Consider the following 15,000-nt stretch of genomic DNA (forward strand, 5'->3'; position numbering starts at 1 on the left):
ACACACACACACACACACACACACACACGCATACACACACATACACGCCCTCGCAAGCGTGTGCATATTTACTAGATGCAAAGGTTTTGAACCCAGTGCCTGGCAAGTGCTCGGCAAGTTCTCTAACATCAAGCTACAGCCCCTTCCCAAGACAAAAACTCTTGTAGCCACTGTGAAATGTTATTATAATTTAGGGGAACACTTATATTCTCTGCACAGAGTCTATCAAAGAACCAGAATTGGGTTGAGGACATGTTCCTAATAGAAATTTAGCTTGATTCTTAAGCCTCATTTGCTTCTCATTCGTTAGGTAGCTAGTTCCAGGACAACCAGAGAGTGAGCAAAACTAAACAATGAAACGTTGAGACCAGACAGACAGACAGACAGACAATAAAGCACCCAGTGCTTAGTACTTTGGAAACCCTGCTCAGATCTTTCTTCAGATCTCTTGATGAATAAAGAATTCCAAATACCACAAATTAATGGCCTATCTGTAATACTCATATTATCAGAATTTTGGTAGCTAATTTTCTTCTGGGGAGGGGTAAATAGAAAATGTATCTCTAGAGATTCCTTCAATAAGCAAGGCAAATCATGTTTCATTCTGCAAGAGGCAACACAGATGAATACATATGGTTGTAGAATGAAGTCTAAGTTTCCTTCATCTCCAACTGAAACTCCTACTGACTGAGATGCAGCCACCAGCATTGGGGGTTTTATTTATTCCAGGTAGGAGGCTAGTTTTAACTAGTCTGCATGCACCACATTCTTAAAAGAAGCCATGTGTTTCTGCCAAACACAATCTGCACAGCAACAGTTCGATATGCCTACATACCCCTTTTATCTTCCCAATGTTTTTCTAAGGCTTAAAATTAAGTATATCAGCAGAGTGCCTATCTCCTGGCCTTTTTTTTTTTTTTTTTATTTCCAAATCAGAACATGTATGAATGACCTTCGGATACACAGCACTTAAAACCACTGCTCACACTAAAATTTAACTCAGGAATGATGCAATGAAAGCATGCCGAAACTGAGTCATTTACAGTTCCATACAGCTATGGGAAACGGAAATTGTAAGGCCACATATCTTGTTGGAGTTCATGAAGGAAATACAATTCCACACGACCAGTTCCTATTATCAGTACTACAAAGTTATTGGCTCCTGCATAATAAAAGAAAAATGTTTATTAAATTTCTATGTACTTTCTTCTTTTGAAATAGTATTAAAATCAAATTGAATTGTGGTTTAATAAGCCTGATGTGTTAACTGAAGCACTCATAGCCAAAAGAAGTAAGACAAATCTTCCTATCTCTTCTTCTCCCTCAAAAAGGTGTCTGGTCAAAAGGAAGCAGAAGGAAGTCTATTTTCATTACAATCACATGTTGATCGATTTACACGACAGCTACTGTGAACTTAGACGACCCATTCATTAAGTAGAAGGTTATTATTTAATGGTACAAGGCATCCTCATGGACAATATGATCCAGTAGAAGTATATTTTAGGTTATATTCTCCAGAGAGTGTTTAAGACAGAGCTTCAGCAGATGGGCGTATCCTCTGGGGACACATTAGCGTCCCTGGTGAACTTAAGATGAGTGCATACTTTTATCTCTATATCCAGTCTCTGCTAATGTGCCTGTGAGCTCTGGCTGCTCCACCCAGGAGAGAGCTACATGCATAATGTGCTGATGCTATTCTGGCAAAGAAAGGAAAGTGATGGAGAACTGTGAGTTTAAAGGAATCAGCTCTATAGAATGTGTGGTCCGCACACTCCACTCCCATCACGTGATCCTCTCCTAACATCCTATTTCTACTGAAACACTTACACAGGTACTATAGGTTCCTCACCACCTGCCACTAAATGTAGGTTTCTGAAAAAGGAACTGTTTCTATCTTACTGCTTTGTAAATAATGCTTGGCCTAGAGGCACATGAACCAGTGACTTAAGTATGTTAATATTTACAAAACACATACACATTCAATGGACCTGAGCTTCTGCTGTGTCTTTTAATCTTTGTATGGACTACAGATATTTAAAATATCTATATTCTAGTTTACCAAAAAATTTAAGATTATTTAACAAGATCTTCTCATTTCTAGTAAATAGCAGGGATTTCACTAAAATCATACAATAAAATTTAAAAATTGAGACTAGAGAGGAGACTGGAAAGACATTTCAGTAACAAATGCACAATGGACCAGGCATGTGTCCAGCTGGCCTGGGACCACAGCTGCCACCCTGCTTTAAATGTAATTCTTAGAATAGCTGAAGCATTCTCTCAGGACAGCATCCTGAGACAGGAAGGGAATGGCTGGAGCAGCCAGGTTCTGTTCATAGCTCTCCTCCTTTAGTAAGATGTTCTAAAAAGGCCTACTCTTCAACTGTTGTACGCTTCAACGGTTCTTACAAATGTTTAACAGTAAATGTTACAGCAGCAACAAAGGAAAAAGCTCGAAACCCAGCACCCCAAGGGTCACTAAGAAGCCAGATGTGCATAGAAAACTAAACTCTAAAGAAGATACAGGAAAGGAGCAGCAGATATGGGGACAGAACGCTGCTGAGACAGGACGGTCACAGAACCCAAGACAATCAAGAAATCAAAGTGGCTTCTATACAAACAATGAATAAAATTAGTAAACCTTTAGTCTGGGTCAGAAAAGAAGAGAAACCACAAGTTACTAATATTAGTAAACCACACAAAAACCAATGCAAACATGTACCTGAATATAGTGGCGGAGAACATACAGGATTTTACCATGTTTAGATTTCTTAGACAGTACGCTATGAAACTCAGCAAATGCTCTTGTTCCAATCTCTGCATAGAGAATAATCACTGGTAAGTTCTCGCTGCTTGTGGGAAACTTATGATCTCTTTCAAATAGGTAAGGCCTGGGCCTAAAATAAAAACAAAACACACGCTTTCAAAGGAAGCGAGAGTCAACAAGTGTATTAGAGATACACTGTGATACTTGATATTTTCTGCTACCAAAGAATTCATAATGTCAATAACTATAGAAATAGGAAAGTAGAAATAAAAAAGAAGAAATTGGGTTTATCCAAAACTGGTTATTAAAAATGCTTTGGTTTCCAGTATGGTGCATTGTCAATTACATTTTAATAATATAGTTTTAATCAATTAAATTTATATTTAATTAGAATTGCTTTCACTACAGTTCATATTCCCTAAAAATAGTTTCCAAATATGTAAAAGGCCATATGAAAGCACACCTTCATTGAAAATTAGCGTTTAATACTAAGAACCATGAATGAGATGCTCACAGTCAGCTATTGGATGGAACACAGGGCCCCCAATGGAGGAGCTAGAGAAAGTACCCAAGGAGTTGAAGGGCTCTGCAACCCTATAAGTGGAACAACAATATGAACTAACCAGTACCCCCAGAGCTCGTGTCTCTAGCTGCATATGAATCAGAAGATGGCCTAGTCGGCCATCATTGGGAAGAGAGGTCCCGTGGTCTTGCAAAAATTATATGTATCAGTACAGGGGAACGCCAGGGCCAAGAAGTGGGAGTGGGTGGTTGGGGGAGTGGGTGGGTAGGGGAGCAGGGAGGGGAGGGTATAGGGGACTTTCAGGATAGCATTTGAAATGTAAATGAAGTAAATACCTAATTAAAAATTGGAAAAAAAAGAACTATGAGTGAGCTTCTTACAGATGGGTGGACAGGTGGACAGATGGACAGGTTCGGGAAGCATAGGCGTTCTTTAGGTTTGCAAACCACTTCAAACAGTTCTGACAACCTTTCCCAGGCACATGATGGACTGTTCACACTTTCTAGTAAATTCTCCCTCCACGCGCAAAGCTAGTACCATCGCTTACCTACCCCTTCCAGTCTCTGCGGCACAAAGAGGATGATACCGGGTAAAAAGAGGGCTCAGGTTCCATAGAAAATAATCATTGCTTCAAACCACTATGTTTGGCAAGCTTTCCTTACACAGAAATGTAGACATTTACACAGTGTCTGATAAATATGCAAGAAAGGAAGTAAGGGATGGCAGACGCCTCCTCACACAGTGATAATGAAAAACTTCCTCAAAATTACTCGCAATATAGTTTTTTTTCTTATCCTTAAAATGAGCTAAAAGACATAAAAAGCTTCATACAAACACAGATACAAATAAGATCGGATAACTTTGTCCAATGTCTTAGAATATTAAAATTTCTATTCTAACTCTCTTCCCCACAAATCACTTCTCTTGATTCTCCCCACGATACTTTACCTTGAAACAGCCTTATTCAGCAGCTTTTTAATTTCATTAACTTTACAGGTGCACTTCGTGTGTATAACCACAAATGCAGTACATCCCTCTGGGGGCGGCTCACCAGCAGCCATCTACAACCCCAAAGATGACATTGTTATAGCAGCTCATCACTATGATACAGCCCTAAAACTCAAATGCTACTTCGGTTGAAATAACTCATCTTTTACTATGACATTACTGTTCTAATTAAGGTAAATCATTTTCTGAGTAGAATTTAAGCAGTATGTAATAGAATAAACATTGTCTTAGGAGATACATGCATTCAAGTTTTTCTTAATTCTATAAAAGTTTTATTATAAGCAGTTTTACTGGCAACATTTTCCTAACTCCAAGTAGACTATATTTCTTTTTGTTCAACCACAATCAATGAGAGAAATGGTAATAAGATAATAACATATTATGGAATGAAATATACATCTGTTTTGAATCAATGGTTCACTTTAAGTAGCTTAACATATATCATGAATGCATCCTCATTAAGTGATGCCTGGGTATTTTTACCTGTTGGAACATCTGAATGGTTGGAGAGTATGCCCTTATGGAGAAGGCAAACTTTAGGAGATTAATGTGTATGTTGTCTAAGAACTGTCCGGCTTTCTTCAGGATTAGGTTGTAGTAGGAATAATCTGATTCTACAAAGAGAGAAAGATGTTAGCATTTCGCATTCAGTTTCCTGGCACATCCCACCTACAGAACCAACGGAATCAATGCCAAAACATCATATTTTAAGTTTGGGTAAGCTGCTACAGAAAACATTACTGTGTCTATTTCAGTGTTTTCTGAGCAATCAACAAGATAATTTTAAAATAATCTTGCCATTAAAGTCTACTGGGAAGATGCACTTCAAAAATATTCCAGCGTGTGGGTTACTACTCAGGTGAATTATGGATCCAATCTGCCGTTGAAAAAGACTGGAGGGCAGTAAAGCGAGCAGAAGGCCACAGGTAAGAAAGACACCGTGTGGTTCAGTGAGCCAAGTCCAGTCAGCGCGTCAACAACCCTCCAAGACACACACCTCAAACGTGAGTGACTTTCATCCTGAACTCAAGCTTTGTCTATTAGATCCTAATAAACCATACATTTATGCCAATAGAATCAGCCATTGCCTCACTCTCCTCAACCTTTAATGTCTTCAAAGAGTTCACACTTGCCTCCATACTTCCGCTTCACCGAGTGTGGTCTACGCCTTGCTCTGAGCACCCAGGCAATGGCAATGAGCGCTTCCTGAAGTCAGCTGAGGATCTATGCTACTCAGGGTGTTTGTAGGAACTGCTGAAGTGTTTGCAGCACACGCTCTATGCACTTCCAGACATGGAATGGCTTAGTTACTGAATACAGTGTATGTCTGTGTGTGCATGCCAACATGTGGCAATCAGAGGCATCACTCCTCAGTTACCATCCACCTTCGTTTCTGAAACAAGATCTCTCAGAGTCCTTGACCTCACCGAGCAGGCTTGGCTGGCTGGCCAGGAAGCCCAGGGGTCCTCCTGTCTTTGAGATTACAGCACAACACAGGCTTCTTTTTCACACAGGTTTTGGACTCAAACTTGGGTTCTCATGCTTCAGCAGGAAGCTGCTTTGCTAACTGAGCTATTTCCCTAGTTCTAAAACTTAAATATTTCCCTACTGTCATTCTTTGGCATGTAAGTAACAATTTACATATGTTTGGATCGTATGTTACCCAATTTCACTGGTAAAACTCAATTGCAAGTTAGCTTTCATCTTTAATAAATGGTAAAATTATTTATAGGCCTAATTTGTTTTGAAATCAATTTCCTTATGACTTATTATTGGTTAAACATTTGGTTCTTTGGTTCTATACCTATTTTGCATGTCTACATGCTTGGCATTATGTAAAAATGTTCTGGATAAAAAGCAGTCACAACTAGAAGATGTTATGCGTTATTACGCGTCTGTGCTCCAAGCATTGCCTAGGCTGTCTTCTGTGTGTCCTCACAGCGTGCAAAGATGCCTGACGCTCACCCTGTCTTAGTGTGCACAGCTGGTTTGCCGCCTCCACCACATCATGAAGTATTGAGTGTGTCCATCATGTTTACTCATCCCTGTGTTACCATCATTTAAGCAGAGCCTACCACCTCTTAATATAAACATAATGGTTATTAAATAATGCTTTTCAGGAAAGTTAACCCTGAGGGCCCAAAAAGGTCAGGGGCTCCACAGGAAGACCAATAGAGTCACCTAACCTGGATCCTTGGGGCTCCTAGAGACTGAATAGCTAACTAAAGAGTGAGCTTAGCCTTCACCGAGGCCCCCTGCACACATGCAGCAGATGAGCAGCGAGGCCTTCATGTGGGTTCCCTAAACTCCTGGAGCAGGCACTGTCCCTGAGCCTGTTGCCTGCCTGCCTGTGGATCCTGTGCCCCTAAGAGGGCAGCCTTATCTGGTCTCAATGGGAGAGAATGCACCTAGTCCTGCAGTGACTTGATGTGCGGGAATGGGGTGAGTGGACAACCTAAGGGGGCGGGAGGCTCCTTCTCAAAAGAAAAGGGAAGGTGGAATGGGAAGGACTTGCATAGGAAGTACTGGAAGGAGAGGAAGGGCTGATACTGGGTTGTAAACTAGATTAAATACGTTTAGTAAAAATGTCTATGTTTTACAAGTATTTTGCCTAAAGCACTATCAAAAGTGTATCTGATTGCTTTATATTTAGAATCTATAAAGTCAAGAACGGCTAAGCTTCAAAGCTGCTTCAGCCAAGCAGCCTGGGCAACAGATGAATACTTAAAACTAATGATTTTCCACTTACACTCGAGTAAAAATAAAACCACTTAGTAACCTAGAGTAAAAAGTTTTCTGTGTCTATATGATTAAACATTTAGTTTTTATGGGATTCTACATTCATATCATCTACTTTATTTCAAAATAAAAAAATAATCTTTCCTTTAGAATAATTAGCCCTGTAGTTTCTGTTGCTATTACCTAGATTTAATGGCCTCAACATTTTGATATTCTCCAATATATTATAGATATAGATATACATGTTAATAGATATATACATTTTGGCATATATAAAAGTAGGAATTATATTTTATAGATAATGATATGAGATACATTATCTGACATTTTAAGGGTCATTCTTGGAAATACCGTTAAGAGCTTAAAAGCAAAATACACAGGCAATAAAATTGCAGCAAGGCCAGTAAACATTTGTCCAGACTCACAGAATGTACAATACTAGAATCTAACAACAGGCTTTATGATACTAATGCGTCGATACAGGTGAGTGGACTCGGGTGAAGAGCTGAGTAAGGAGGCTCATCATGTGAGTGAGTGGAGGAGACAGGAGAGATCTCTGTCCGTTCCTCACTTCTGCTGTAGTCATAGAGTTCTTTTAAAGTCTCCTAAAACAAGAAATACAATCCCACTGCAAAACTAATGGCATATCAAAGAAATTAAGGAAAGTAACCCAGGAATTTTGATTTTTTTCTTTAATATGTGACAATTACTAATTATGTGAATTTTCCTACAGGTTTTATACCTTTATATCTTACAATAGTTTCTTAGCATTTCTATTGCTGTGAAAAAACACAATGACCAAAGCAAAGTAGGAAATGGCTTATTTCAGTTTACATGTCCTGATCACAGTCCTTCATGAAGGGAAGTCAGGACAAGAATTTGGGCAGGAACCTGGAGGCAGGAACTGGAGTAGAGAGACCATGGAACAGACCATGGAAGAGAGTTGCTTATAGGCTTGCTCCCTAAGTCTTTCCTCCTCCTCCTCCTCCTCCTCCTCCTCCTCCTCCTCCTCCTCCTCCTTTCTTTTTCTGTTATGTAGCCTAGGCTGGCCTGAGTGTACTGTGTCAACCAGGCTGATATGCTCAACCACCATGCTCAACCCCAGTTTGTTTTCATATATACCCAGGAACACTTGCCCAAGGTTGGTATAACCCAGAATATTCCTGGGTAACATTCAATCACTTATTAGGTGTATGTACCACTGGGTTGCCCACAGATTTATCTGAGTTGGGGCATTTTCTCAGCTAAGGTTCTCTGTATAAATGATTCTAGCTTGTGCCAAGCTGACATAAAAAACCAGGCAGTGCAGTTTTCATGGAAACATCTTTTCATGTTTAGAGAGGGTTTTTTCTTTCCTTGCTTTGAGACAAGGTCTCACGCAGGTTTGACTCAGTACAGAGCCAAGGATGACACCACCTTCTCATCGTTTTGCATCACAGGTGGTAAGATTACAAGAACATAAGCATCATGCCTGTTTCTTTGGTAATGCTGGTGATCCAAACCTGGGCTTCTTGCGTACTAGGCAAAAACTCTAACAACAGAACGATGTGTCCAACCTTCAGATTTAATGTTCAGATTTATTAACCCCATTGGCGTTCATATTTAATTATAAGCTAACGCATGTACAGAAGTATAAATGATATATGCTAAAATGTGCGCATCACTTACCTGTCTGCTTATAAACTGCCAGTTCTCTTACTGTTTCCACAAATTGCCAAAACTTTTCATTACTTTCTTCTGCCATAAATTCACTGTTTAAAAATATCCATAGATGAAAACAAAAAATAAGTTAGATGCTATAAACTACACTATAGAACAAAATATTTTATGATGAACCTCCAAAAATAATATTAAATTACTGATATCTAAATTACTGATAACACAATATGAAAATGAATTGAAATTTTCACCTGAAGTAATTTTATATATATAATTATGTCAAAAAGATTATACTATATATTATTTTTTGACTTTTCATTATCATTATCAACTACTTAGAAATGTGCCATTTGTTTTTCTCTCAACATGAAATATCATTAAGGTGACAAAAAATGAGAATATTAAAGGTAAATAGTAAATATAGAGATCATTTATTGTTCATTAGCATAATTAGCTCTATAAATACTATGTAAAAGTCATATATACTAGCCTATAGCTAAAGATACCAAAGACCAGGAGACATGAAGAAATCAAACGGCAGACCGTTTGGGGAGAAAACTCATCAACGGTCTTAACACTTACCGTCTGTGTCTGCACACTGCAATGACGACCAGCCTGGAAAAGGACGGCCATTGTCTCAAGAGTGGCATGAATGTGTGGGAGAAATCAACTATTTTCTGATTGGACTTAAGGGTCACTAGACAGGAGGAAACTCATGTCTGGTACTATAAACTTTGCGAAGGACGTCTCAAGGGGGATGTTATAGATCCTAGGAGAGAACCCATTATTGTTTTGCTAAATGGACATAATATCAAGCTGCCTTCTAAAATCTTATTTTTACACCCACAGGTTAATGTAGCTCTCAAATCCTCATTAGAAAATCTTTGTGCATCAGAGGGAAATTAATACAACAACTTGAAGCTGGCCAAAGTGTAAAGAGGACTCGTCTGTGGAGTGTTCACCCCTCAAGAGACTATGCCATACCATTTCCCTGAAAGCTCAGGGAACACTGTAAAGCAGAGGACAGGAAGACAGGAAAAGCCAGAGGCAGAGGAGCTCTGTTGTGAAATGGTCTTCTGGACACCAGGGCACTGAACTCAAAAACTCTCAGTAGCTGTGATTGCCTGAGTAAGATCTGCATAAGATCAAGCTGGCCCAATATTCCAATAGGAATAGGACTGGGGCTCATAAGGGCCCAACCCATGCTGAGAGGCTATTAGCAGTTAACTGATGGCTTCTAGAGGAAGGAGAATCGGCTTTATTTGGGGGTATGACTCCTGATAGGCTCTTCAAGCTCAGGCAATGGCGGAACACCCATGCATATATTAGTAGCACTAATTAGACTCAGTGGGCTATGAAGTGGAAATTTCTGGTTTTGCTGGAGACTCATGTGATAGTTTTTCTGCAAACTCTCTTAGGAGAGGATGTTTTGGTGAGAACAGCCGTGGTGCTTTTCTGGAACTTGCCTGGTGAAAGGTCATGCATTGTTACCCTGGAGTGGAGGCTTGAGGTGTGTGATGTTTGGAAAGAGTAGGAGTCTAACCCAACAGACAGTGGGTGACAGTCTTCCCTGAGGACACTCTTGCATTGGTTCACCTTGCTTTCTTCACTGATTATAACTTGTTTTGATTTCACAGAGCAAAACACACCAGTGAACTTCTGGCAGTGTTCTGAATGCTTCTTGCCACATCGACAGATCTACTGAGCCTTGAGGTTTCCTCTGGATCAAGCCACTGCTACTGATTCGTGCTTAGTTTTTGCCAAGTGGACTGGAGTGCCATTGCTGATTCGTGTTTGGTGTTTGCTAGTGGACTGGATTGCTGATTCGTGTTTGGTGTTTGCTAGTGGACTGGATTGCTGATTCGTGTTTGGTGNTGATTCGTGTTTGGTGTTTGCTAGTGGACTGGATTGCTGATTCGTGTTTGGTGTTTGCTAGTGGACTGGATTGCTGATTCGTGTTTGGTGTTTGCCAAGTGGACTGGATTGCTGACAACAAAGATTGGAATTGTCCCAAAGAACTATTTCTAAACAGGTCCACAACACCATTTCCTACTAACCTTTCTTTTCCCCTACCTCTAATGGCAAGTGGGCTAAAAGGGAGGCTGAAGTGTAAAAGAACCACAATTAAAGTAGGTTTTGAAAAATCTAACCTACAGGGTTACTTTTTTTAAAATGCGAGGACATGAGTGGCAGGGTGGGGAAGGCAGGGCAGGAGGATTTTGGGTAACAGTGGGTAGATATGGACAAAATTCATTGGATGGATATATAAAATTATCAAAGAATAAAATATTATTATATAAAAAATAAAAACCAAGTAGTTCTGAAGCCAAAGTAGTAATTTTATTTACTGCTTATTTACACAGACAATATTACTTAGATCAAATCCCTAATATAAAATCGAACAGGAAATTGTTACATCGGACAGCTGTCCAAGTTGGTGTTCACAAGTGGCTGAACCTAAGTTAGCCGGTATATCCGATCGATGTATATCAAGACTCACATTTTCTCTTGCTTCCAATACATCCCTTTTGAATCCTTCCCATAACTACTTTCAATACCCATGTTTTTACCAAAATCTTATTCAAGACTATTCATTCTCCAGAAAACAACAGTTAGTTCTACCACACTCACAGAGTCCTCACCAGAATTACCATTATTTTAGTAGCCTCCTCAAGGTGATATAGACCTTTCCTACAGTTCTCAAAATTCTTGTAGCCCAAACTTACAGCTACTTCACAGTTTTGGGTTCTTGTTGCATTGAGATCCTATTTTCGATACCAAAATCTACACGAATTTCCCAGTGCTGTTGTAACATGTTGCCAAAACTATGGTGGCTTCTTATGACTCTAGATGTCACAAGTCCAAAATCAGTGAATGGATAGTACTTTAGTACTTTTGAAGACTCTAGAAGAGACTGTTCTTGCCTCTGCTAGTTTTATTGGCTTCAGATGCTGTGACTTAAGGCTACTTAACTCCAATCTCTGACTCTAAGCTTGCATGACCTTCTTAAGTATTTTTGTGTGTCATGACCCTGGACTTGGGGCCCACTAAGTTAATTAAAAATGCCCCAATATTCTCAATTAGGTTTGCAAAACCTTGATCACTGACAGATTTGGGCGTTAGGCTGTGGACATATCTTTGTGGGAGTCACCATTCAACCTACCACAAAGTAAAGAGGGTGTCAAATTTGGCTTAGACTAGGTTGTCAAAAGCTTTAAGGAACATTCTACAGAAGTGATAATCTGGGATTCATGAAACTAAAACACCAACAATACAGCTAACTGTTAAAAAACAAAAAAACAAACAAAAAAAACCCCCAAAAAACAAAAAACGAACAAACAAAGTGTAGGAGCCACGGGGGTGAGGCCGCCACCACAGCCCACAGAATCAACTAAACAGGGTCATAAGGGCTCGCAGAGAATGGAGCAGCAACCACCAAACCCTTGTGGGTCTGCCCTAGGCTCTTTGCATATGTGTTATGGTTGTATAGTCTGGTGTTCTTGCGGGACTCCTAACACTGGGAGAGGAAGTCCCTGACTCTTCTGCCTGCTCTTAGACCCTTTCCTCTTACTGTGTGGCCTCATTCAGCCTTTTGTGGCTAGTGTTACTGTAACTGGCTATGCACGTTCAGTTGATATCCCGAGAAGCCTGCTATTTTTCTGAAGGAAACAGGGCTCTAGGGGACATGGGAAGTTGGGGAGGGAGGGGAAACTGCAGTCTGGATATATAGTTTAGGAGAGAATAATAAATACATAATAAAAAACTATTGGCTGACTGGGACTAAATGTAGGATCCGGTCCGTGCACTGCCAGGACGCACTGTAGATAAGAGGAAGCAGACACATTTGAGCTAGAATCTTTTAGTCAATAAACGCTGTGTGCCATCAAGTAAAGGCAATGCAATATTGTGATGGATTTTTCCTTTGTTTTTTAGAACCATGGGATGTTGTCTTGTAAATTCACTTAAAAAAAAAAAACAGTTACAAAACTGCTTATGCTCAATATTAAAGAACTAAATTTGAGACAAAGTTTCCCTTTTGCAACTTCAGACTAGCCACAGACTCATGTAATCCCCAGGGATTACAATGGTGTGTCACCACGAGAAGCTGAGTTGCCATTGCTGCTTGCGGGATTACGAAAAGAGCAAACTCCAGTACCTGTTGTCTGCTTTCTACAAGGTAACTAAACAGAACGGAAAACAAATCCGTTTGCATGAGATATTTGGGGAGGAGGGTGTAACTGAGAAACTGCCTTCTCCACTGCTAATTTTGGATATAAATCAAAATTATGCTCCAAAGCACAATCTGCTGACTAGAACTTTGCAGAAGAGCTTGCACTAAAGGCCACATTCTGCCCTCCACGTCAACAAGACACGCAGGAACACGAATAAACTTGGGACACAGAAGTTTTAAAAATCGTAGGTGCATGGGGAAGGTGGGGCGAGGGAGTGGCAGAGTTGTCCAGTGACCATCTAGAGCAGAGGTGCTTTGGGTGTGGGGGCGCGCGGGGGGGGGTGACGATGAGATGAAACCCGATCTGAGAGCCTCTAATCAGGTCTGAAGGGATGGAGTGTGCGGAACGGGATGCTAAGGGGGCGCGGGCTCGCTCCAGAGGACTGCAGATCTAAGGGGATGCTGGGGTCGGGCGGGAGAACGCCTCGGATTGGCGTCAGGACTGGGCGGACACAGGATCTGAGGGGACACGGGACTGTGAGCGACCCTGGATCGCGAGGTCTGAGCAGCATCTTGCGGGAGGGGGTGTCTCAGGGATGCCGGGTCCCTCGGCCCGCCGCCACTCCCCAGCCGCGGCGCTCGCCGGGCCTGGGCACCCACCTGGCCTCCAGCAGCAGCGGGGTCTCGGGCCACTTCGCAGTCAAGTGGGCGGTCACCGCCTTGGACGCAGTCGCCGTGCTGGCGCCGAGCAGGGCGAGCCACAGCGCGACGGAGCGCAAGAGCAGCCTCATCCCCTTCGTGGCTCTGGCCCGCACCAAGGCACGCCGAGGGAAGCGCGAGACGCCACGCTACGGTCTGCTCCTCCCGGTGCTCCGCCGTCCACTTCCGGTGGGGGGAGCTGCAGTCCGTTAGTCCGCCGGTCGTGGGCGTGCGCATGCGTGGCCAGCGAGGTCCAGGGGCGCAGTGGGGGGAGCCCCCGGGTGGACATCGGCCCCTTGCCTTCGCAGGGCCGCCGCGAGGATGCTCGGAGGGTCCGCCGCCGGGTCTGGGGAACCCAGCCTTCCATGCCAATCTACCACTAGCTGGAGCTGCCCCAGCCCCGCTGGTCAGGGGACCCTGGGTGAGGGCCAACTTTCCGGTTAGCATCACCTGGGGGAGCAGGAGCGAGAGTAGGCCTCAAAAATGACGTAAAAAGGCGCAGGCGACTTCTGTGTGCACTGTTGGGAGAGCTGTGATTTATCTATCAGTGGGCTTTCCCTGCTCTCTGGCTGGTTCTCAGGGCTGGACCTCGCTCCCCGCCACCCCTCCAATCCCCCCAGGATTCAGTGGTCTCCTGCTGCTATCAGAAGTGGCATCTCAGGCCTGCCACTTGCTTTTGGAGTTGGATGCAGAAGTGTGATCCTGACTCTTAGCCCCTTGGAAGGCCCAGGTGATTCCTGTGCCCCGACAAGATTGAGAGGCGCTGCTTCAAGAGATTACAGCTGAATAGGAAAAGAAAAGAAAAAGTCGGAAAATGATAGCAGTGAAATGTAAGAGAAAAGTGGGGGAAAAGTAGTTCAGGAGGAGCACAGAGCCCTTGCTTCCCATTTGTGTACACCTCTGCTCTGTGGGTACACCCCATCTCTTCCAGCTGCCAACACACACACACACACACACACACACACACACACACACACACGGATGAGACAGATGAGAGGCAGAGAAAGCACTCCATTTACCCTCACGTGTTTAGTTTTCTTTAGAAGATGCTGTTCAAAAAATTGCTCAGGTGAATCTCGACGCCAAAGTGGCACCTTCGCTACTGACTTCTCTCCCAGTGACTCTTTCATCAGCTGTCGCGTCGCTGTCGCTGGATTTTCACTTTAGGACCTGAACGCAGAGCTTACTTACTTCCCTACTGTAGATGACACTTTTCTCTGAGGCCTCACTCATTTCTGGAACAATTTATGTCGAGGATCAGTAAGTATGGAAAAGGCCTGGGAAGGTCCTTGGTAGGTAAACGGGAAGCTTACCTAAGGGCGCCGAACTTGCTTTCCAGTCATGGAGCCTGAGGAAAAGTATATTGTGAATCGTTAACATGTTTTGTTTTTGTTTTTTCATTTTTGGTTGAGTTCTGGGATAGAAGGAAATTAG

At 42.1% G+C, this 15,000-nt stretch overlaps 1 protein-coding gene and 1 long non-coding RNA gene across 3 annotated transcripts in view; one reads left to right on the forward strand and one right to left on the reverse strand.

Annotated features, from left to right (window-relative positions):
- Uggt2 (UDP-glucose glycoprotein glucosyltransferase 2) overlaps positions 1 to 13,746 on the reverse strand; it is a 116,572-nt gene extending 102,826 nt beyond the window's left edge. The window contains exons 1-5 of one of the 2 annotated variants that reach the window (XM_021181642.2): positions 13,528 to 13,746; positions 8,706 to 8,788; positions 4,782 to 4,912; positions 4,239 to 4,351; positions 2,723 to 2,897 (exon numbers count right to left, since the gene is read on the reverse strand). In XM_021181642.2, coding sequence (XP_021037301.1) covers positions 2,723 to 2,897; positions 4,239 to 4,351; positions 4,782 to 4,912; positions 8,706 to 8,788; positions 13,528 to 13,658 — 633 coding nt within the window. In that variant the 5' untranslated portion in view covers positions 13,659 to 13,746. The remainder of the gene's footprint in view (positions 1 to 2,722; positions 2,898 to 4,238; positions 4,352 to 4,781; positions 4,913 to 8,705; positions 8,789 to 13,527) is intronic. The other variant, XM_029469193.1, reaches the window with a different exon arrangement.
- A 110-nt stretch (positions 13,747 to 13,856) lies between these two features.
- Positions 13,857 to 15,000, forward strand: part of LOC115029248 — a 2,475-nt gene continuing 1,331 nt past the window's right edge. Inside the window, exon 1 of the long non-coding RNA XR_003834820.1 lies at positions 13,857 to 14,826. This is a non-coding gene — a long non-coding RNA (uncharacterized LOC115029248). The remainder of the gene's footprint in view (positions 14,827 to 15,000) is intronic.

Source organism: Mus caroli, chromosome 14 (assembly GCF_900094665.2).
Source record: "Mus caroli chromosome 14, CAROLI_EIJ_v1.1, whole genome shotgun sequence".
In the NCBI taxonomy this organism is placed as follows: domain Eukaryota; kingdom Metazoa; phylum Chordata; class Mammalia; order Rodentia; family Muridae; genus Mus; species Mus caroli.